The sequence below is a fragment of the Tyto alba genome, unplaced genomic scaffold (genome assembly GCF_018691265.1).
Source record: "Tyto alba isolate M040663 unplaced genomic scaffold, T.alba_DEE_v4.0 Super-Scaffold_22, whole genome shotgun sequence".
Classification (NCBI taxonomy): Eukaryota; Metazoa; Chordata; class Aves; order Strigiformes; family Tytonidae; genus Tyto; species Tyto alba.
Window position 1 is genome coordinate 19,308,548 of NW_024881296.1, and position 24,217 is coordinate 19,332,764.

The 24,217-nt window shown below is 39.8% G+C and overlaps 1 protein-coding gene across 1 annotated transcript in view; it reads left to right on the forward strand.

The window, feature by feature from the left end:
* The first annotated feature begins 6,155 nt into the window (after positions 1-6,155).
* ADGB (androglobin) overlaps positions 6,156-24,217 on the forward strand; it is a 120,259-nt gene continuing 102,197 nt past the window's right edge. Inside the window, 2 exon segments of the mRNA XM_042796125.1 lie at positions 6,156-6,254; positions 6,427-6,815. Coding sequence (XP_042652059.1) covers positions 6,156-6,254; positions 6,427-6,815 — 488 coding nt within the window.

Consider the following 24,217-nt stretch of genomic DNA (forward strand, 5'->3'; position numbering starts at 1 on the left):
AAAAATAAAACCCCAAAGGTTTAAAGTGACTGTGCAGATTGTATTATGGAGCAGATTCTATTTGCTAAATCTAGTATTATAAAAAACAATTTGATTTCTACCTGCATTATAGAATCTTTTTCTTTTTTTAACTTTTCTGAGGGGAAAAAAAATGAGCTTTAATAGATGGCTAGTCTTCCTTCATGTTACAAACTGCATTTTCCCTTCTGTTCCTTGGAGGAAGCATTGCTATGTTTGAGACTGGTGGGGTGGATCAGGAAATCTGATCCAGCCAGAAGGTGAAAATTATAAGACTGGTATTTTAGCCTAAAGAGGGGAATGGGACCGTGTCCCTTGTAGAGGAGATTGAGACAGTAGTTTGTGGAGAAGTCTTCAGGTCAATTAAACTAGTCATGAAGCCCTGTCCTGATTAGCCCAAGAACTTTGGTTTGGAAAGACTTAGACAGACCCAGTTCAACTTCAGGCTAATAAGTGAGCAAAAAGTGTCAAACATAATTTGTTTTACATATACAGGATATATAGTAAAGTGATAATTCATCTCAGCCCTGTGCTATTTTATTTCATTATCTCTTGCAATCTGAAATATGTTAATATTAAATGAGCAACTACCTGATTTTCTAGTCCCTATATTTAAGGGACAGCTTTGAGATTAAAAACTTGGGTAAAAAATCTGAATCAGTGCCTCGGTAAAATGTCTTTTCTGGCATGTTTCCATCAACTGATTTTTGTAAAGGCTGGAGATGGCATGTAGTTTTCCTGGATTGTAGTAGTGCTGTATGTCCATGCAGCTACTGCAAAGTCAGCCTCTGTTCATTTAAAAAGGTTAATGAGGCATTACAATTACTGAGAAAACTATAAAGGAGTTAGAGCAATTAGTGGTCTTTCAGTATGGGATTTTCTAGGTGTATCTTAACTGCAGAGGTAGAAAAATACAAGCTATTCCAAGCTACAGTTTTGTTTGTTTAAACTTTGTGTCAGACCAATTGAGTTGCAATAGCATTCTATCTCCTTAAATTGAACAAATACTTGTTCATCTGTAGTGATTAATCACTGGGGAATAGTTTGAGTCATTCTTACAGACTCAGTTCCTGAGTAACCATTTGATACATGGTGATATGAGGAAATAGTTATAAAAGAAGTATGTGCAGTAAAACCATGGTATGGGATGGTGAAATATTTTGCTCTTAAAAACTGTTGCTTTCTTATCTTTCTACTTTTAACATCTTGCTAGTGACCTTGGTTCCAAACCAGGGAACTGGCTACGTCTTTCTCCCTTTACAGAACACCATGTCTGGTATAGAAACACAGTTTTCTAAGTACACATATGTGCCTTCGTTCTTCATATAATGAATTGCTAAAGAAACTAAGAAATGGGGGTAGCAATATTCTTTCAGGAGTGAAAAATATATTATCAAAATGTCAGTGAGATAAATAATGATTCTGAATTGAAATACATCATTCATTTGACAGTATGCAAAAGGTCACTTCAGAGTTTTGTCCTGCAGCAGACTAATACTGAAAATAAGCAACAGGCTAGATTCAGTTCTGATGATGTAGTGAAGATCATTTGAAAGAAATTGTGCCTGTATTGTACATGACCATTATAAAGCTCTGTGTGTAAGCTCACTTCTCTGTTTCAAATTGTGTCAGAATAAGAACAAAAAAGTACTTGGTGTATTTTTAAACACATAATTATGGACTCCTTTATCATCACTTAAAATAGTGTTCATTCAGTGAAAATATCAAAATTAGACATTCTAAGTGGCTTACATACTCATATGAATAAATTCTACTAGATGGTTATTTTATCATTTCAGTCTGTGTACATACAAAATGCTTCCTGCCCCAAGTACCTTAAGAAAGCCTTCCTTGTTTATGTAAAGATGATGCTTTGGATAGCTTTGGCTTGGGAAGTGTACGAGTAGAGGGCCAGCATCTCAATATTGGTTCCTTCATCCTTTTGCAAAGATAAGTATAGTATCTTGCATGTTTTTTATCTCATGGTAAATCATAATTTGGTCTGAACTCTAAATTAAATTAAAATATGCAGAATTCCTGGCATTATTGCCCTTGTAACTGTGAGTAAAGGTAGCTGCTACATGTCGTGGCATTTTAGTGTTAAGGGGTTTTATCTGTCTTTTACAGGTTCTAGGAAATGAAACAAAGTGTTCAGCCTTTTGATAAAACATACAGGCTTCTGCTCTGCCTCATCAGTATTTTTCTTTTGAACTTAGGAGCTTTTAACCTGTTTATCATACGTAAGTTATGCTTATAATTGAGTCCTGTCGGAGAGCTCATGGCTCCCTAAAGGTTAAAGATAGCATGGGTATTCTGCTAACTCTGCTTCTAAACTCCTCTGCCATTTACTGCTATGTATCAAAGTAGTATGTAGTATCCATCCAGAATAATGGACTTTCAACCTTGCCCTCAACCTCACATTGTCCTGGTTTTGGCTGGAATAGAGATAGTTTTCTTCCTAGTAGCCAGTAGTGCTGTGTTTTAGTATGAGAATAATGTTGGTAATGTACTGATGGTTTTAGTTGTTTCTAAGTAGTGTTTATACTAAGTCAGTGATTTTTCAGCTTCTCATCCCCTGCCAGCAAGAAGGTTGGAGTGGCATAAGAAGTTAGGAGGGAACACAGTCGGGACAGCTGACTCAAACTGGCTGAAGGAATATTCCATACCATATGATGTCATGTTCAGTATATAAACTGTTGGGGGCATTGGCTGGGAGGAGCAGATCGCTGCTCAGGGACTGGCTGAGCATCGGTCCGCAAGTGGTGAGCGATTACATTGCGCATCACTTGTCTGTCTTGGGGTTTATTTCACTCTCTTTATGTTATCTCCTTTTTCATTACAATTATTATTATATTTTATTTTTCAGTTATTAAGCCATTGTTATCTCAACCCACGACTTCTACTTGGTTTTGATTCTCCTCCCATTCCCACCATGGCAGGGGGGAGGAGTGAGCAAGGGGCTGCATGGTGCTTCGTTGCTGGCTGGGGTTAAACCACAACACGCATTCAGATGGGTTTGTTTTTAATTTTTGTATTTCAAAAGTGGACTGTGGTATTGAAGTAGCATAATACTTGGGCTGCATTACCCATTTTCATTGTTCATGTTACGTAGAAGCATCTTTGGTTATAATGAGTGAATTTTAATTGACAGTGCTATCCCAGCATTGATGTAGCAAAACATCTGCCCCACTAAGATACATTCAGTATTAACTTTAAATTACTGTGCTTCAAACATGATTTTATACTCGATCAGTATTTATTCAGTATAGTACCACATTGAAATAGTTGTACTATGCACAAAGATTACTTCTAGTCCCTTTTCCCTGGACAGCATCTGGATGGTTAAAGTGCTAATGTTTCTACAGATGTATGTACAAGCTGTATTGGGTTCGTGTGGCAAGGTTTTGGCAGTGGGGGGGGGGGAGAGGGGTGAGGCTACAGGTGTAGCTTCTCTGAGAAGCTTCCTCTATGTCTGACACAGCCAGTGCCAGCCGGCTCCAAGTGCTGAGCACTGGCCAAGGCTGAGCCCATCAGAGATGGTGGTAGCGCCTCTGGGATAACGTATTTAAGAGATGGGAAAAACCCCGAAGAATGGAAACTGCAGCCAGAGAGAGGAGTGAGAATATGAGAGAGCAACAACTCTGCCAACACCAGGGCCAGTGAAGGAGGGGGAGGAGGGTGCTCCAGGTGCCGGAGCAGAGATTCCTGCAACCTGGTGGTAGAGACCATGGTGGGTCAGGCTGTGCTCCTGCAGCCCATAGAGGTCCACAGTGGAGCAGATACCCACCTGCAGACTGTGGGGAACCCCACTCCAGAGCCTGAAAGAGGCTGTGACCTCGTGGGAAGCCCGTGCTGGAGCAGGCTCCTGGCAGGACCTGTGGAGAGAGGAGCCCACGCTGCAGCAGGTTTACTGGCAGAACTTGTGACCCCACATGGGACCCACCCTGGAGCAGTCTGTTTCTGAAGGACTGCACCCTGTGGAAGGGACCCATGCTGGAGCAGTTTGTGAAGAACTGCAGACCTTGGGAAGGATTATGTTGGAGAAGTTCATGGAGAACTGTCTCCTGTGGAAGGCACCTCATGCTGGAGCAGGGCAAGAGTGTGAGGAGTCCTCCCTCTGAAGAGAAAGGAGCGCCAGAGACTGTGTGTGATGCACTGACTGCAGCCCCCATTCCCCATCCCCCTGCGCCACTGCAGGGAAGACGTAGAGCAATCAGGAGTGCAGCTGAGTCCAGGAAGACAGGATGGGTGGGGGAAAGGTGTTTTAAGATTTAGTTTTATTTCTCATTATCCTGTGCTGATTTTATTGGTAATAAATTAAACTAATTTCCCCAAGTTGAGCCTGTTTTACCTGTGACAGTAACTGGTAAGTGATCTCTCCCTGTCCTTATCTTGACCCACAAGCCGTTCGTTATACTTTCTCTCCCCTGTCCAGCTGAGGAGGGGAGTGATAGAGCAGCTTTGGTGGGCACGTGGCATCCAGCCAGGGTCAACCCACCACACAGGCAAACTACTTTGCTTGAAACTTGAAGAATTACTGGTTTTGACTGTGCTTTGCCTCAAGGTACCCAAAATCACTGCTTTTCAGCACTTAGTAGTTTAAAGAGCAAGGGGTCTCAATCAGATTGTCCATCAGGATGCTATTTGTTTTCATGGAGTATTGTTTTAGGCACAGTTAGATGAGACTTACTATAGCTCAAATGGTTATGATGGCACTTGTGTCATATCGTGTGATGGCACATGTGTCATAATGACTTCTGTCATTTTTACATGTTTCAGAAGTTACAGAACGTAAACTGCATTGCAGTATTTCATTTCATTTTTTATTTAGGGAACAACAAGTTTGAAGACATCTTACAGGTATATCTATTTATGGTCTTGTTCCTGACTTTTCTTGAAGAATGTTAGTCACATTTATATTACAAAATATTTATCAAGCTATCTTATATACACAACTGCAACCCCACTTAAAACTGTACTGAAGTTAATCTCTATTAAAAAGCATTTGCTATGATCTGCAGCATGCCTTAACTTAGAACAAGACGACTTAACTATTTTAATCTCCTGCAAAAGTTACATCCTTAATTGTAAATAACAAAATACTGAAGTAAAATGGTGTACTAGGAGATTTAATAGGCTCTACAGTATTTAACACTGCATTAAGATTGTGTATTCTCATTTTAAAAACAGAAATATCCTTCCATCCCTCAGTCTACAATCAAAATTCATCATATCTTTTAGCCAAAGATTTAGAATTTTTTCAAGAGGTAATACTACTTCCTCTGTCAGTATCCCCATTTCTTAACAATTTCAATAGCTAGAGTACCATAGCTGCCCTCAACTCCAAACTTCAGGTAGGTGTTTTCACACAGTATCAAAAACAGGAAGTCTTTAATTTTGACATAGAAAGATACTTTTGTTATGAATCATCAAATGTAAATTTACAAAAGAAAGGCAATAGTACTGCCCTGTTCTCTGAATGACTTTAATTTGACTTTGCTGCTTGCTCTGGCTGCCTACACTCCGTTCCCCCAATGTTTAAGTGGAGAGAGGATCAAGGTTGTGGTGGTCTCCAGTTCATGAAAACACTCTAGTTTATAGTTAAGTATGTGCCCTGAGCAGCCCCATGGGACTTGATGTTATTGCTATATTTAAATTGGATTTGGACAGCTGCTGAATATTTTCCTGAATATTTTGGGGCTGTCTTCCCCCAAAATAAGGCTACATCATGACAATGTGATCAAAAGGTGCTCTAGCAAATAGGGAACTTAACAAAAATGTAGGTGGAAGTCATAACACAGCTGAGGTTCATCAGAATCCTTTCTAGCACCATGTCAAATTCAGGGGAGGCTGGAGTGCTGGAAAAAGCATGTCCCTGGCAAGATCAGATGAGACACAGTACCATAAGAAATTATTTAAAATGGCAGTGGGCAGAATGTCCTGTGCTTAGGACAAGGCTGCTTTCTATTCTGCAGCTGGTTGCAATTTTCTTCCCCCACCTTGCTTACTCCATTAGCTTACCCAAGATACATTTCATACAACACACTTCTCCACTTTGGTCCCTAACATCATGATGATTTAAGAGTTAACAGAATGCAGCTGCTTCTGAAGGGTAGTTTCAGCCTGTCTGTTCGAGGATGATTTTGCTCAAGTTCAGTTCCCTGCCCTATGTCACCTCAGCAGCCAACAGCTCCTGGCCGCACACAGGCTGCTCCTTCCAAGCTCTATCACATACCGTAGAGTTTCCCTTTTCTCAGGCATTGCCGATCTCCACTCTTTTTTTCTGATCGCCCTTCACTCTTCTTCCGATCCTTCACTGCCTGCTGTTCCTGAAATGCCAACCCACCACTGTCCTCCTCTGTTCACAATTTTTTTTTTTTTTTTTTTTTCAAATTGTCGTCTCCGGAGAGACCCGCGAAGGCCCCGCATAGGCGCAGGCAGCAGCCTCCCGGCACCCCCGAAGCCAAGCCCCTTTCCGCAGAGCCACCCCGCACCAGGTTTTTGGATCCCTGGAGCGTGTCCCCGGGGGTTCCCCGCCACCGCCCCGGGGTGGGGACGGTGGGCGGGCGGGACCCCCCACCCGCCGCCCGCCCTTCTCCGCGGGGGCCGGGGCGATGCCGGGGCCGGGCTGGCCGCAGGGGCTTCTGGGCCGCGGGGCGGCGCTGGGGCCGCTACTGGCGGCGGGCCGGGTCGCCCGGCAACGCGGCGGACGCGGCGGCCATGGCCTCCAAGGGGAGCAAGAAGAAGGAGCTCGGCACCCATAACAGCTCCGGGCAGCTGGGCGCCTCCGCCAAGGAGTAGGAGCACCGGGAGGGGGGGAGGGAGGCCGCGGGAGAAGGGGTGCGCCGGGCGGGCCGGGAGACCCGCCGGGGTGCGCGGCCGGGGCTGCTGCGGCCGCTCCCGGGCAGGGGCTCGGCCGGGCTGGCGCGGGCGGCAGTTAGGGCCGGCGGGCGGCGGCGCTGGGCTGGGCTGAGCTGCGCTGAGCTGGGCTGAGCTGGGCTGAGCTGGGCTGGGCTGGGCTGAGCTGGGCTGGGCTGAGCTGCGCTGAGCTGGGCTGGGCTGAGCTGCGCTGAGCTGGGCTGGGCTGAGCTGCGCTGAGCTGGGCTGGGCTGGGCTGAGCTGAGCTGGGCTGGGCTGAGCTGAGCTGGGCTGGGCTGGGCTGGGCTGAGCTGGGCTGGGCTGGGCTGGGCTGAGCTGGGCTGGGCTGGGCTGGGCTGAGCTGGGCTGGGCGGCCCGGTGGCGCCTTGTGCCGGCCGCGCTTCTGTGCCGCTGCCTTGTCGCTGCTGGCACGGGCTGGACGTTGGTGCGGAGAAGGCGCTTGGCCGCAGTCCTGTGTCTGCAGCTAACCTGGGCTAGGAAGGTTTACCTGCTCAGGTGGATACTTAATTAAAAGTGGTTTCAAGAGACAAGGTGGGGTTTGGTGGTGGCTGTTGTTTGGTTTTTTTTTTGTTTTTTTTTTTTTTAAACTGGAGACCCAGCTCAGTACGGAAGTTGTACAATCTTATGCCCCTGACTGGCAGCATCATCCCGCCCAAAAGATGTTGCGTGTGTCTTGTACCATCCCCGGGCGAGCAGACGGGATGCCTGTGACCTTGAGGAGAGCAGCAGGAATGGGGAGACCACGGCACGCGTGGTGTGCGGGTGGGTGGCCTTGGCGTGGCTGTTCTGTATGTGGGGGGCAGCGTGCCGGGCACAGCTCACGGCGTGAAGAGTTCGGCTCATGGCTAGGAGCAGACAGAGGTGCTTACTGAAACGGTGTTTGGGTTTAAAAGAACCTCAAAGCTGTGATTCGGGATGATAATTTTGGGAATATGTGCCCCATTTTCATCAGGTAGAGGAGCTAAGCAAGCTGAAGTTTGCAGGGCAAAAAGGTTAACAACTTTTATAGCACATGTTTCATTTACAGAAGGGAAACACGATTCCCAATGCCTTGAATGTTTGCTTTATGTTATAATGAATCTGAGGAAATTAAGTATTAAAAAAAAAAAAAAAAACCAAAAAAAAACCCCAAACAAACAAAAAAAAACCCAAAACCTATTAATTTCTTAAATATTTCTGTGTAAGTAGCACCTCTTGAGATATTTTAAAATGAATCACTATTTGATAGGTATTTAGTGTGAATTTGTATATTACATTGACTTTTTCACTGTTGCTATTTTGACCTGTGTGTTCTATTCCTCTTTTGAGCAGCTTTCTCATCCTAAATTATGTAAGCATGCACACGTAGCACTGTCAGGACTCAGAAGAAAAAGGTGTCTGATGTATGTGCTCATGCCCTTTTCTTCTTTTTCCTGCCATAAACAGAGGTTTCAGTTGTATCACTTATTTCTCTCTTGAAATCAATCTTCAAATGCCCCTTTATTCTTATTTCACATCCAGTTACTCAACCTTTGCTACAAAGTAGTTTCATATTTCATATTTTTATACTTCCGTTTTGTATTTCACACCTTGATTCCCATTTTGATAACTTTTTTGTTGTTGCAGGCAGCCAGTATCTCTAATTTCTCCCTTCTCACTGGGTCCCTTTGCTTAGTAACATTTGTTGTTGTTGTTTTGGCCACAGCCATGCAGCCCCTCATATTTACTGCTTCAAGCAGTTTATCACTTTTTTTCTGATGATATTGAAGCTGTCAGGAACACTTTTATTTTTTAGCACTATTAGAGAAAAGTATTTTCTTACTTTCCAGTGTGTATGAAACTGAACAGGCTGTCATCCAAAAGATTTTGTTCAGTGTTTCGGGTTTTGGCCCCTAATAGGCATTCTTACAGTGTAGAGAAATTTTTAGCTATTCCATTAAACTAAGATACATCTTTTTCTGGAGAGTCAGACAACATGTACTTTTTATATAGTGAAATTGTTAATTCTGTCCTGTATCATACATGATAACTTGTAAAAGAATCATTCTTATGACATGAGTTATTTTACCAGATTATCTAGAACAGTATCTGCCTTTTTCTTTAGTACATTGTTACTTTAGGCTGTATTAAATGAGACCACAATGGATAAATCAGATTAGAAAATTGTTTTGCCAGTGTCAAGTTGAGATGAGAATATTTAATTACAAACTATTTGAATGAAACACCTCTGAAATGAAATCTGGGACATATGCTTACATTGTATTTGAAATCTCATGTTGGACCTAAAGGACAGGAGATGTGATTTACCTTTCACTCTGCAATTATCAACTAATTTCAGTGGAACTAATGTCTAGCGTATGCCAATGTTAATTCAACGCTAACTAAGAATCGGAGCACAGGGATATTTACGCCCTTCACTAGGGCTGTTTTAAGTGAAGTGTGGTAGCATGAAGATGTCCAAACAGTGGCTTAGTGACTTCTGTTGCTAGACTATGGAAGAAACTTCCAATAGCCTGATTGTAACGCAGAACCTCCCAAACACAAAATATATAGCTGGCATTTTTTTTTTTTTTCATTAAGCCTGTAACTTCTGTTTAAACTGTAGCGTATCTTTGGGTTTATCTGCTCTGCCATTGTGATAAAGAGTGCACTTGTACAGAGGAGTAAGTCTCCGCAGTAAGCATCTGGTCAAGTGTATGTATTGTGTACATTTCCATATGACATCTTATTCTCCTGAACAGTATTTAGGCATATGAAGAGATTAAATGTCCCTTTTTTAAAAAAAAAAAAAAAAAAATTCTTATTAGATCGAACAGCTTTTAGTATACAGAATTACCTCTGTTTGTATTTGTATCAATTTATATATATATTACTAAAAATGCTGGTAATGTAAAAGGGGAAAACAGGAAATCTGTGACACAAAAAATCTAAAGTTACAGCAACTCTGATACTAATTTCTTAACTAACATATCCCTGCTCACTTTTTACAGTTCTGAAATATTACTAAGGCCTGATGGATGGATGAAGAAATTCTTGGCTTAGGTTAATGCATGTCTTGCCAAGTTAACTGACCTGATAAACCTTCATGTTTAGGCTGTCAGGAAAGATTTTACTTTAGCATGAATGATTTTAAATCAAGGAAAGCTAGTAACAGCTTATTCTAAACTTTTGCATAAATAATTTTTTGTCTTGAAATAAAAATTTTACAGGAAAAAGCCAAAATTTCTCATGAAACAGTAGAGAATAGTGCTATAAAATTTTTGAAAATTTGAATTCATCACTTACTACACTTTCAGTCTGTAAGTTGTAAATGCTTTCTGAGTTGGTTAAAGGCTCTATTCTACTACAGTGTTTAGTCACCCTGCCAAAAACCCCCACAAATCTTAGGACTCTTGTCAAAGATGTGGGTAAAAATCTGGTTTTGCTGAAATCAGTGAAAATTGTTGATAGTTGGGAACTGAACAGTGTGGCTAAAAGTTTACCCTCGAGAACACTTTTGACACCTTGAATAGCCTTTCTTCTTCCTTGCCCTTTTTTCCCAGATGGATTGAAACTTATACCCCAAACACAATATGAAAAAGATATTTTAACATTCTTAATCCCTCTGATAGGACTGGAGCATTGAATCATATTTCTTTTCTTTAGTCATGCTGTAAGCTGGTGGTCTCCAAACTTTTTTGATTATGCAACCCTAACACTAAAACATTTTTGAGCACACCCCCTCAATATATGTATATTTATTTATTTATGAATTATATACATGCACTACTGAAGTTATAATATTTTCTTCCTTGTGCACACACCCCTCTTTGGAGACCACTGCTATAAGCTACATAATTTCTATGGAGAGAGCAAGCAGCTAGGCAGTTTCAAGTTTTGAACTACAGTCTGCTAAAGTCTACAGGGAGCTTTTTATTTGGATCAGGCTTATGACCAAAACTTAGAGCTACAGATGGTGATTTATGCAAAATGGAGGCTATGTTTCTTTTTTCAATTTTCAACATTGCTTCTAGAGTGCTTTCCCCTGGTCATATGATTTGTGATGTTGGAATGATGGGAATGCAATTGACAGCAGGCAGATTGACATGTTATTTCTTTATTTGGAAGTGGAAAGATGATGTATACTAAGGAATATCTGTATTACACTAAAGATATTCTGTGTTTGTAGGTCCATGAAAAGAAGATACAAATGTCATTCACTTTCTAGAAAGTACGTTTCTAGCTCCAAATGCAGAGAATGCTCAATTTTCTGATTTAAGGCTAGATCTATATGATTGTTGTTGAGAAAAATCAGAAGAGTACCAAGCCGATTATGAATGAGTCTACTCTGGGACAAAATGATTAATACTGAAGGTCTTAATATTAATAACTGTTGAGAAAAACTTCTGAACACAGTGATAAAACAACTGTACTGTGTAACCGTATAATTTAGTCCTCATTTTGGTTCATAATCCCTGTGTTGGACAGGTTGTTCTCTGTTTCCTCAGGTAATGATTTTTTCCTAATAGTAGTCAAGCATTAGTGATGATCATAAATGGTTTATCAAAGGCAATTTAGCAAGTCCTTCTTTAGTGGGTTGTCGAGATTAGAACTAAATCTTACACACACTCTGTAAGATTGAAGATGTGTTCATCGGAAATATGACAGTTACTTATTAGATATTTCTTTGACATCTCTTTATGTTCATTCTGCTACACAGCTTGTTCAGTGCATTTGTGAGACAGAGACAACTTTTAGTGTACAAATTTTGTGTAAGTCTAGGAGAACTTAAGTAATGTTACTATACCTGTATCTGAAAGAGGTATGGATGTTTGCAGGCTGCCTAAGAAAAATGTTGCCTTGAAAGTTTATTATTCTGTGATAATTACAAGGTAGGTTTTCCCTCAGAATCTCTTTTTTTTGTTTGTTTGGTTTTTTTTGAACACAACTTGCAGTTGCAGGGATAAAAATGAAAAAAATATTTTGTCTTTTATCTAATATTGTCTTTCTGATAGTAAATGCTACGTGCTTTTATGACTTTAATGATTGAAATACTAAATAGAAATGTTAGTAGTATAAAAAAGAAAAAAGGCTAATAGTTTTTAGAAATAATTTAAAAAAAAAAAATCCTGAGAGCTGTCAGTGCTTACCACAAAGAATTACAGTGTTATAATTTCAACTCTTGTGGATAACATTAATGCAGGAGCCCTCTGAGAGTAACGTGTACAAACATCTGGACAGTGTATTTTGATCACCTTAAAATGACTTTGCTTGATTTCTAGTGAGATCAGGCTTCCTTTTCCCTGTGAATGCTTGCAACTGTTAGCACAGCACATCTGCAGCGTGGAGAGGAGTCAACAGTGATTATTTGATATACTGCGATGCTGGAGTGGGACCTCAGGAGCATACGGAGAAGACAGAAAAATTTCTTTGGAGTCGCTAATCCAGACTTTTTGTGGGTCTCTGTGGGATGCTCCATTGGGTCTCTCTTCATTACTCTTTTCTAATTAGGTAGCAGTTCCATTCAGGAGCTAGGCAGTTGCTAGAGATGACAGGCTGCAGAGCTCAAAAGAATACTGTCCTTATAGGTTTTCTTAATTGCACCATTAGAGGCTACTGAGAATGTGATCTTTCCCAGGTTTCAGTAGCTATAGTGAATAGAAAATGATGTCTTTGTCGGTACTGAAAGAGATTCTGGCTAGTAAGAATGGATAATGAATTAAAATGCTTTTGAAATGAATTTGATGAAGCTGTATGACATCAAGCCCAATCTTCTGAATTAAACTTGAGCCGTCAACATCTATCTCAATTAGGGTTTGGGTTATTAGGGACAGAAGTGAGGAGTTAATTGTCAGTGCCAAGAGAGGCAAGTGATTTAAGGATAATTGTGTCACAAGCAGAGGTCAGGGATGTATAGGGGAAGGTCAGAGTTGTGCTGGAGTTCTTTTTAGGGAGAGCAGTAACTAAGAGCAATATTTACTGCTGATGGATCCTTAAGGACCTGCAGAGACAGGCTGAAGCCTGGACTGGATGAAAGAAATGATTTAAGTTTAGCTGTGTGCTTGAGTGATTGCGATGAGTAGCAGCTTGTTGCACTGCTGTTGTACTCTGGGTTGCTGCACCAAAGTCTAGGATTACCTAATGTTTGTTATTAAGATTAAAGGCTGGGACAGTAAGAACAGAAAAAAATAGCAGCAATGCTAATTTGTGTTTACATTCCCATATGCCTGGGATAAGGATTCAGCCAAGCCTTGTGACTGAGGTTTTATCCACTGCCAGCATGTGTTCCTCAGGTAAGTATTCTTAAGGTTTAGGTTACAGCAGTGGTTTAGAGAATATAGGCTGAACAGATTAATTTTTTGATGGTTTGGGTGGGTTTTGCTAGATTGAATTTTGGGAATGGCAAGAACTAATGTCTTGTGGATAACTGCATGGTGGTTGAACTTGTGGCTGTTTTTAGTGTTGTGCTGGAGCACTCATGTTGGTTAGAGTTTTAATGGGCACTAAAAATTTACATGGTGTCATGGAGTAAGTCTGTGGAAAAGAAATCTATTGAAGATTATATACATACATAACAGCCACATCTAGCTCAGGAAGTGCTTGAGCTAAAAATGATTGGAGACTATCAAAGTATTGGAGAAATATATTATATATGCCTTTATGCTCTTCATAGGCTTTCAATTACGAGTACTGTTTGAGACAAGGTGTGCTATAGTTTACTCTTGCTCTGACTCAGTACTCCTGTTCTTAAGTTTGTGGTCCAAGAGGGTAGTTCAGTGGTATATCTTTATCTTGCAACATATGTTGCAATATATGAGTTACAATGTGAGAATGGGTGCTATATTATTGTAAAAGCTAGTTATATTCATAGGTAGATGCTTGTGCATGGTTAAGAGCTTTACTCAGAGATGAGTATGGCTTGGTGGTTCTGAATAAGTTCTGCCAGAGGCTTGAAACAGAGTTAAAATTTTGGACAAAAGGCATTGAGGATACTAATCCTGATTTTTTCAGTTTTTAGATTAGGCATATCCATTTTATGGTTAATTTTGCCCCATTTGTTGGAAACTGGTTTGTCTTTAAAAATACAGTTAGTTTTGAGGTAGTGGTTACGATAAACATAGTGATCAAGTTCAAAGCATACTACTGTCATGGTTTTAACCCCTGTAGACAGCTCAACCCCACAGCTCCTTGCTTACGCCCCCCCCCAACAGGATGGGGTAGAGATCCAGGAAAAAGTGCAAAAATTCATGGGTTGAGATAAAGACAGCTTAATAAGCAAAGCAAACCATATGCATCACCAAAGCCAGTTAAGGCTTCACAAGGGTACGAGAGTGAGCTGTGTTGTCTCTGGCTACAGCAGCTGCTCATTTCCAATTGGCAGCTACTGTTCTGATAATCCTGAGGAACAGGTGTTTTGAGATCATGGTCTCGTTTAGCAGGCTGTTAATTGCAATCACTCTGAAGATAAACAGAATTCTTTTGGTTTGAATGTCTGTCCAGAGCCTTTTCAAAGGTTTTATTGGCTGTTTGTGTTACCAGCATTTCCTGTTCTCTCAAACAATTCAGAAGTAACACAAACCTGCAATGGCCCATGATTCCAGGACGTCCAGCTGCAGAATTGAAGGGAGGTGTCTATGTATCTTAAAATTTAACTATCTGAAACACTGGGCAAATGTTACAGACATGAACATGCAGACTTTTCCCAGACGTAGTAATGCTAGTAAATAAATGTGTTATGATCTTAGGTGCAATTTTGGGTGAAATTCTTTAGTTCATGATTGTTCTTCAGAAGTTATTTATTGCATCAGTGTGCATCTGCAAACTCTTTTACTGTACTATTGTACTAATACCTAAATTGTGATTAACAAAAAGTAGAGACATTCCTGAAGAGTTTGCATTGTACTTTCTGAGCATAAAATACCTGTTTTTCATTTATTGTCTTTTATTGTCTATTTGTTTTCTACATAACTCATATTTCCAAGGCCAGTATTTTTATTAGTCTCAGAAATAAAGTTAAGCACACCTAGAATTTTTGGTGTTAGCATTTTCTGTCCAGAAAGATGAAGATCTTGCTTTCAGAACCTGTGCTTCATTCACTGAAATGTTTCAGTGTATAAACGCAGTACAACTTCAATCTGTATCCTCAGTTTGTTAGTACCTTTTATTTTTCCTTCTCTCTGTCTTTAAATTTTTTTTAGTTTCATGCTTCGTGATGACACAATGAGTTCTTCCCCAAGTAAATATGATAAACATTAAAATAGCATATAAGCCAACCAGTAAGTTGGTATTTTTATTAACTAGATTATGCTTTAATTAGGAAATTATGTATTCAAATTAATTTTCCTAGTTAATTCTAATTAAAACAGTGAACCCATGAGATCTCAGCCTACCTTGATCTGTAGATTTCAAACTTCATGGACTCATGGGCATGAAAACATTAAGTAATATAGCAGCGGTAATATCACGCTACATGCCGTGCTTCCTACTGGTCTTAGTTTTAGGTTTTCTGTTCCATGGAACTTGAAGCGATGTCAGATCATCTTGCAGGCAAACATTCCTCATGAGCCACTGGTTGGAGATGGTGCAATCAGACTGTGCAGTAGAAGTCTGGACTTCTATTACAATGAACAGTATAATGAAAGAAGCAGCTTCCAGCAGAACTGTATGGCAGAAAAAAGCACTGTCAAAAGAAAAATAGTAATAATTATGATTTGAAACTGGAAAGAATTCTCAAAATATCATGCTAGAGACTGTTTTCAATGGGTTATTCATCTACTTAAGCAAAATGTTCTTCAGCTCCTTCTGTGAGCTCTCTCTAACCACCACTGAAGAAGTGGAATTTCCTGGTTTTCTTATTAACACATGCTAAGTGGTTTGTAAATGAGTTGATCTAAATCCACAGAAGTACTGACATAGTCTACCATGCAGAGATTTTAGTTCTTAGTTAATTACCCAGGTGCCATACAGAAGACACAAAAGGATTTTACAGAACCCAATGAGGAATAAATGCTAAAGAAAGGAGCAAGGGACAAGCCATGTTCTTAAAAGATATTTGAGTACCAAACTCTAGGGTGGAAATCGGTACTGAATCTTCCCAGCGCTGAGAGAAACAAACTCAGAAAAGTTAGTGGTTCCATAATTTCTAAGGTACTGTACAATTACATGGGGAGACATGACTTCAGAGTCCCTCTTTGAATCAGGTACAGAAAGAAGGTTTTGGAAAGAGATCCTTGGAGTCCAACCAGAACACGTGGATGCGCTGTGACTGTACTGTAGTGGTTTCTCACACAGAGCTCAGTGGAGTGGAACTAAGATTCCCCAAGTGGTATGTTCCTTTTCTTATTTCATTTTGTCCTGAGTCTGACAGAGGTATGTGCTGCTTGAGATAGGCTCTTCCAGAAGCTATAGATCATTATTCTCACCTGAGTCACATCTGTTGTTGTTCTGCTGGATAATTATGTACTGAGTGATCAGGTGTTTCCTTTTATTGGTTTAAAATTTGCTGTGTTTTATGTTAGATGCATTATTTTTCTTGTGTCATGAGAACAGATAAATAATACACTCTTACCTGTACTACTCAGTATTTTGTACGTTTACGCTTATTCCTGCATGCTCTAAACTGTTGCCTGTCACTGCATTTCCAAAGTTATTTTTACATTGCTAGGGCAACTGAATCAAAAATAGTATTTCATGCAAAGGACGTAAAATTTCTTGCATCGGACATCCTGCTTCTAATATATCCTAGTGTTTTGATTTGCTTTCTTTGACTGTACTTGGAACAGAGATCTTAATTGATCTGTCATACTGACCGACAGCTCCTGATATTGGAGTGTTATCATTAACTGAGAACTGCATAACTGTTGTGGTTTGAGCCTGGTCGGCAGCCAACCACCACGCAGCCACTCTCTCTCCCTTCTCTTCCGGCAGTAAGAAGGGACAGAGAGCCAGGCTTGGGGTTGGAGATAGGACTGGGATAGGGAAAAAATCCCCCTTTATGGTCACGAGCAAAAGGCAGACTCGTTAGGGGAAGAAAAAAAGGACATACATTTATTACAGACACTGACAACACGTAACAGTAGGACAGTGAGAAGCATTGCCACATCTTGAGAACACCTTCCCCCCACCCCTCCCTTCCCGGGCTCAGCTCTGCTCCCGATATCTCTACCTCCTCCCCCAGTGGCGCAGGGGCAGGGAATGGGGGGTGCAGTCAGCGCTGCCGCTTCTTCCATCTTCGGTGGGGGGAGCTTCTGGAACTTGTTCCCCCTGCTCCATTGTGGTCCCCCTCTCACAGGAGACAGTCCTCCACAAACTTTCTCTGATGTGAGTTCCTCCCATGGGCCGCAGCGTTCCCCACACTGCTCCGTCGTGGGTCACCAACTTTCTCCAACTGGAGACCCACCCATGGCTGCAGCCCTTCCTGAGCTGCTCTGGTGTGGGACACCCCCGCATGCTGCAGTCCTCCCAGTGCTGAATTACAACAGTGGGGTCTACCTTTTCCCATAAGACCCTGGCCTCCTTTGGGCACAGCAACTTGATCATTCAGGTGAAAAACACAGGCCATAAATCAATGTCTACTCCACCGTAGATCTTCATGGGTGGAAGGGGGGAGCCACCCTGCTATCTCACCACAGGATACAGGGGGGTCTCTGCTCTGGCACACCTCCCCCCTCCTTTCTTTCTCCATTCCTCTACTGACCTTGGTGTTCATGCAGCTGCAGCAACTCCTCCTCACCATGTCCCTTCTTAAATATGTTATCACAGAGGCGCAGCTGATTTGCTCAGTTTTCGAGCAGAGGTGGAGCTGGGGGAGCCCCCTCCCCTGCTACCAAAAAGCCCCACCACTCACTCAAACCCAGGACAATAACCCATAGTCATTTGCTGCGAGTTGGAAGGACAGTGCATTGTTCAAACAGGAATTTGGTCCAAAAATGGGATGTACGTGTTACTTGCACTCCAATCTATGTCTTGTTGAAAGACTGCAAGATACATGTGGGCCCCCTTGGTGCCTACGGTTGTCTGTTCACTTGGCCTCTCACATCCACCTTTTGAAACCAGGTAACCATAAAGAATTTGGGTTGGCTCACAACAATCCCACCTGGAGCACAACCCAGACTCAACCACCTTGGAAGAATCAGTCAGAGATCATTTTCTCTTGGCTGAGATTGGCACCTGAAAATCACCGGAAAAGGCATTCCCCTTCCAGGCCCTCGCTAACTCTAGCTAGGTATTGGTGTATCATAGTTCCACATGTAAAACTGGATATAAAGCCCTCCTCTGTAAAATATTATTGTTTCTGTAGATTAAATGTGCTCATTTAAGAGCTAGATATTACAAGGTTTCTGCTTCAGCAGACATTTCTTGGGGTTAATCTGCAGTGTTCCACTCTTGGGAATGTACATTGAAAAAAAATAATAATTTTTGAGGGATGTCTTTTAAAAGTCTAAGTGACCTCCAGTGTGGTAGAACATGAAAGGCTGGCAAATGAATGACTTCCAGGCCATCTGATACCTTCCATTATCAAAAGTGTTTTTCAAATATGTAAAATAGTATTTTTTTTCCATTCCCTATTAGAAGTTTTTTAACAGCAGACCTTTGGCTCCACAGAATCAGGAACAGAGAATTTTTACTACATCTGGCTCTTGGCACCGAAGATGGCAAGCTGAGCTTTTCTACCATTGCCCTCAGGCTACAGTGTCTTGATTTGTGCTGCCATTGAAAGAAACAGTGTCCCCACTATTATTTCTGAAGTCTATAACTTCACCTGATTTTGCTTCTGTCTTTTGAGCCATTTACTAATGACAGTTGTGCAATAAAAACTATTCTTCCTGGAACACAAAAATTAAAGGTTTAAAATGAATCCAAAATTCTAACACTGTGGATGAGCTTGCTATGAACATGAAGGTTGCATTTCACATAAATTCTTCCCAAAATATATGAAAAAATATGGTTTTGTTTTGCTAAGATTTAGTTACACAAGATAAAATCTATTGTGGTCTATATGAAATATTCAGTCGGTTAATAAGGTATCACTATTTGTCATCAGTTTTTTGAATGAATCTTCATTTTTTTTCTCTAACACTTGACACCATTCTAGTACTTTTTATATTCAATTTCTGACTTTTTTGTCATTTCAAAGATTTATATAGAAAAAAGGTATAGTTAGTGTAAGTGGATCAACATAGCAAAAGTCTGAATTATGTTGATGATAACTGATCCAAACTTTTAAAGAAAGATACTAACTTTTAGCTGGAATTTTAAAATAATAAAGATCAAAATTCAGACAATATTTATAGGGCAACAAAGAGAACCAGGCTTAAAATAGGAGAACAAACAAATAAAAAAATTTTTAAACCCACAACGCTTCTAGAACACTACTTTCCATCGATTTTTATTTGAAATAATATCCAGGATATGAATCTGTGTGCAATTTGGGCAAGAGATTTGGCATGCAGCTTTTTTTTTTTCCCATTGCCTGGAAAGCAGATCAAGAACGTACATCTTGCCTCCCATTAATATGCAGGCAAATAAAAATAAGAAAACATGTGGGCTTCTATCTGGCAAGGCTAAATGTGAGGCTAGGTGACCGTTCTCTCTTAGCAAATGTGTGTGTATTTGAAATCGGCTCATTCCTGGCAAGTTACTGAAGTCTATTAGTAGTTCGTCTGACACCTACGTGGATGTCATCTATGTTTAGAAATTAGAATATTATACTTGAAAGTAGTGATCCAAATTACAGAGTCCTTTAAAAATAATATGCCTATAAAGAATAATCAGTTGGTATTCATCTTTTCTTTCTATCATCACTTTAATTTTCCACAGTTTGATCTTGCTTCACACAGAAGGCACTCTGTGCTTTTTGAGGAAGAAATCCTACCCCAGTACACAAAAGTGAAATGACAACAAAACCTGTTGTCATAGGCTTTGCAAGCAACTATCATTGCAACTTAGATGCAATACAATTGTTTGTTCTGCTCATTGTACCTGAACTGCATCCATGGCTTGAGTCTCTCCCCAAACATGAGAGCTCTGAGCATTTAGACCAGTGTATTTTTCTTCTGCAGAGAGTCCTTTAAGTTTTGGCTCTGGTGTCCAAGATAAGAATAATGATAAGTTACTGTAAACAGAAAATACATATTTTGGATTTATTTTGTAATCACTGCTGACTGTATTAATAAGGAAAAGACTGTATTGCCTTAGCTGCTTATTAGATTGTCTGATCATGACTCATTCTGTTCATTCCTCTTCTGAAGAATGGCACTAGGTATGAAGAAAAGGAGTAGATCATTTTGGCACAGAGTTACTGATACTTGATCAAATGTTCTCATATCCTTTCCAGATTCTTACAAACTTGAGTGTTGCCATGGTTTCTGCTGTGGGTTTCTAAGATATTCAGATGCTCCTTTTAAAAACACATTTCAGTGATTAGAGTTTAAAAGAATTTTCTGCCATAAATAAGGTCTTCAAAGGGGCCTTTTGTCTTTGAGTTCTGAAGAGATTAGGGAAAAAGTTAAGTAGCTTCCCCACAGGGCATGTCTGAAGGTGAAGTTGGGCCATCTGTTTGTTCTCTGTCCTCTTTTTCCTAATATAAAAGCCTTTACTGGGGCTAGAAATTGTTTCTTCTGGCTGCTCAAACAATCAAAGCAAGGGACATATTTTTCTTTACTGCTTACTGGTAAGTGAAAAGAGCCCAAAATTCTCATCTCCCTGTGACCCAACATTGGTATCCAAGGGAGAATATCACTCCCCTCTCTTCCTTCAAGTTGTTCTTACTTCTATACATATAGAGGAGTTCAGAGCATCTAGAGCGAAGGAGGAAAGAAGGATAAAAGTTTCAGCTCTGATTCTTGTCCACTGACATTTCAGGTATTTGTTACTTAAATATCATGTCTTGTTACTGAATCATTTCCATTAATTATTTGCCATCCCAAGAACTATAGTCAGTGTGACATCAGATACATGTATTTTCTGGGGCTTGAATGAAACTAAGCTTTACAGTGTAGTAGTTGCAGACATTTAATGGAAAGAATAGATAGTATTTAATGAAAGATAGAAGATTGGCAGCACTTTCCAGGGAACAAGTTGAAAATGTTGAACATCAAATAGATTTTGTCTTTTGTTGCGATATTGTTATCATCAAATTAAAAGTTTATTTTTTAATCTTTAAAATATGCTATGGGTAATGTTTGTGACCATTTAAAACACCTACAGGGAGCACTAAGATGGGATGAAGTGATGACCTGTTGGCAGTTATTTAGAAACAAATGCCCTGTTGTGGAGATAAACAAGTTCTTAATAGGGTGAATCAAATGAAGACCAAGCTCACAACCATTGCATCTACAGAAAGGCTAGCATATAAATATCTAATCATACCATACCACCTGAGGGTATGATACTGCAAATAAAATGGCTGGCTTGTTTAAACAGTTGCTGTTACAGATACCAGTGCTCAGTCTTTTGATTCTCCAAAATGTGCTTTAAGCAAACACGTATTTCACCCCACAGTTGAAGTCAGTGAAGAACAGATGCACAGACAGTAACTGTAGCTCAGCTGCTGAGTAGCAATTCATTAAACCAATTAAAACTTCGCTTTCAATTTTGTATCTCAGTCCTCAAGCAGAGATCCCAATACTGTGTCCTAAGTCTGTGAAAACTTCTTAGGATGATAATATAAAGCAGATCTTAAACTTTGAAACTTAAGTAGGTTTAATAAAGATAAACAAATGAAACCTTAATGAAAATAGAAAAAGGATTTAGCTGCAGAAATTATAATCTTTGCAAACTGTGTCATAACAAATGACAAGGATCACAGAATGTATAAAAAAAGATTGGCTATATCCATATGCAAGTAACTAACCAGGAACCCTGAAGAAGTCATCGATGTGGTGGAATTGCTGGGGATTTTTTTTTCCTAACTTCCAAAGTATAGATAAGGGGACAGGAAAAGCTGAAGCACTTTTATTGGTCAAGTCTCCAACTCGATTTCTGCATAAAGCCAGAGAGTCACTGTGGGAGAAGTGGGGCATTATTATTGAACTATTAAACCATTCCATCTGTTTCAGATGCTCCCAATCAAAATTACTGTGAGAAGATGTCTAATTTCCATACTCAGATCTGCTTATCTAAGCAAAAGTGAAAAACTAATTATTTTTCCTTCCTTATTTTGGGTTTTGTTTTATTGTTAAGGAAAGCGGCAGCATCAAAATGCTAAGCAAGATTAAAGGTACATCTAACCTTTGACAAGGGAGGGTTAGGAAAGAGAGTACTAAGTCTTTATGTGGAGGAAAGAATTAAATAAAAAGGATTGTGTCTTCTTGAATTTTAGAACACATGTTAGTGTCCCAAAACTATTATTATCTGGTAATTCAGAATGACATGGGTACTGGTGAAGGACGGTGGAATAGACATGCTGTTCTGAAACTAAATACCAATACTTCTGTAATTCTCTTGAAAAGACTCCCTTCAATGTTTCTGGGTTCCCTCTGTGAGGAATGCTCATGTATAGTTTACAGGTAGATTCATCTACTTTAAGAAGAAAATGCTTGCTCCCTAGACTCCATTGACCATCTTGACAAGATCTTGCTTACAGAGTGGGTGAGCAGCTGAAGTGTCCATGTCTACAGACTAAATGACTATGTGTAATTTGAGAGAGCACACTTACAGTACCTTGTGGACCTGTTTCCTGTCTCTGTTAAATCTGAAGTCTCTGAAAAACTTAGGTCGCAATCTGTCTGCATTTTTTGTTCCCTGTTGTGTTTGTCTATCCTGCCGTTCCCTATTTCCCCTGTTGGCACTATACCAATTATACTAGTATTCTTGGAGAAGCTGCTTAGAGGGTCAGAGGTGAACTAGTTCCAACTTCGTAGTGTTTCCCTCATTAGGCAGTTTAATCTTCCTTTTTCTCCTTTAGGGTTTAGCACAGGATTAAAAAGAATTCTTCCGGTAAATTAGTGTTTAAAATACTGTTGCACAATGAAGCCATCCAGCTTGAGCATAAAATACCAGTAATGGTTCGCCTTGTCCTTGTCCCTGTTAGTTCATTTCAAAGAGTTCTCAATTAATTATATTATTTAATTCTCGTAATAAAGGAACTTCCTAATAGCCCTACTCAAATACAGTATTTTAATAAATTCAGCTGTCTTTTTTCATTTATTCTTTTATATCTGGATTCCAATTAAATTGCAGTTCTTTATGAATTTTTTCAAAATCTTATTGAATCATTTTTGAGAAGCAGGAGCAGAGCATTGGCTTCCCCAACTTAGTTTAGCCATCTCAGTCATAGATAACACTGTTTCCACATCTTCCACATTGTTAGTGTTGAGAGTATTCTATTGTGTCAAACTGTATTGGAAAGCAATTTTCTGTCTTAGTGTGATAGTAAGCTAGTCAAGTCTTTCCATATCTCATTGTTGTTTTTAAAAAATACGCTTTTTAATTATTCCATTATTGTCCCAAAGCAGTCAGAAATCTTGTAGCAATTATTGCAATTGTTATATAATTTTCTTTAGGAATCGCTTCAGAACATCTTTACCATTATTTTTACCATTATTATCATTATTGAGTGAAACTTCCATGCTTTTCTATAATTTTTTAAAAGAGTAAATGCAGACTTAGAGGGAGAAGAAAAGATTCAAAAAGTTAGTATTCCTTGAATATTTAAAATTGCTACATATTCATATTTCATCTGAAATAAGAATCAAGTAGAAGAAGTAAGAATTTTAACTTGTCCTTTTCTGCTTATAAGTATATGTAAAAAGCTGCCAGGAGTCATATTTAAATCAGTGTTTAAAGGGGCAAGGTTTCAAAATATCCCAAGTGTTGAAGCTGCTGATACAGCTAGCATTTTGTTTTTCATTGTTATGCATGCATGCAGTTAATGCAGATACAGTAGATTCTTTAAACAACTGGAACTGGTATAGACATTCTTAGTAATCCAAAGAAACTGATAAGCAGTTCAGGGCTTTCAATTGCTTCTTAAGTGCTATCGAATATAGAATGAAGCATCATTTGAGTCTTCAAGAAAATACTGGAGAAAAAATTATACCATTAATGAAAGATCAAACATAATAGAGGCTGGAGGCCATTTACAGATGACTGAAATGACAAAGAGGGGAAAGCAAAGCAAGGTATCACCTCAGAGAATACATCTTCCTTCCAGTTAGGGTGGTAGAAGCTATGTTTTTTATTTGCACAGCAGAAGGCACAGATGGTATTGAAATTTCACAGCTGTCTTCCAATGAGAGTTACTGGTAGTGTAGATGAATGTAGTTATTGTGTAGACAGTGAGAAATCTTTATTTTTACCCATGTCTTTGTCCTTATTATTGCTAACAGCAAAGTATTGTGGAGTCATAGAAAAAGTTGAT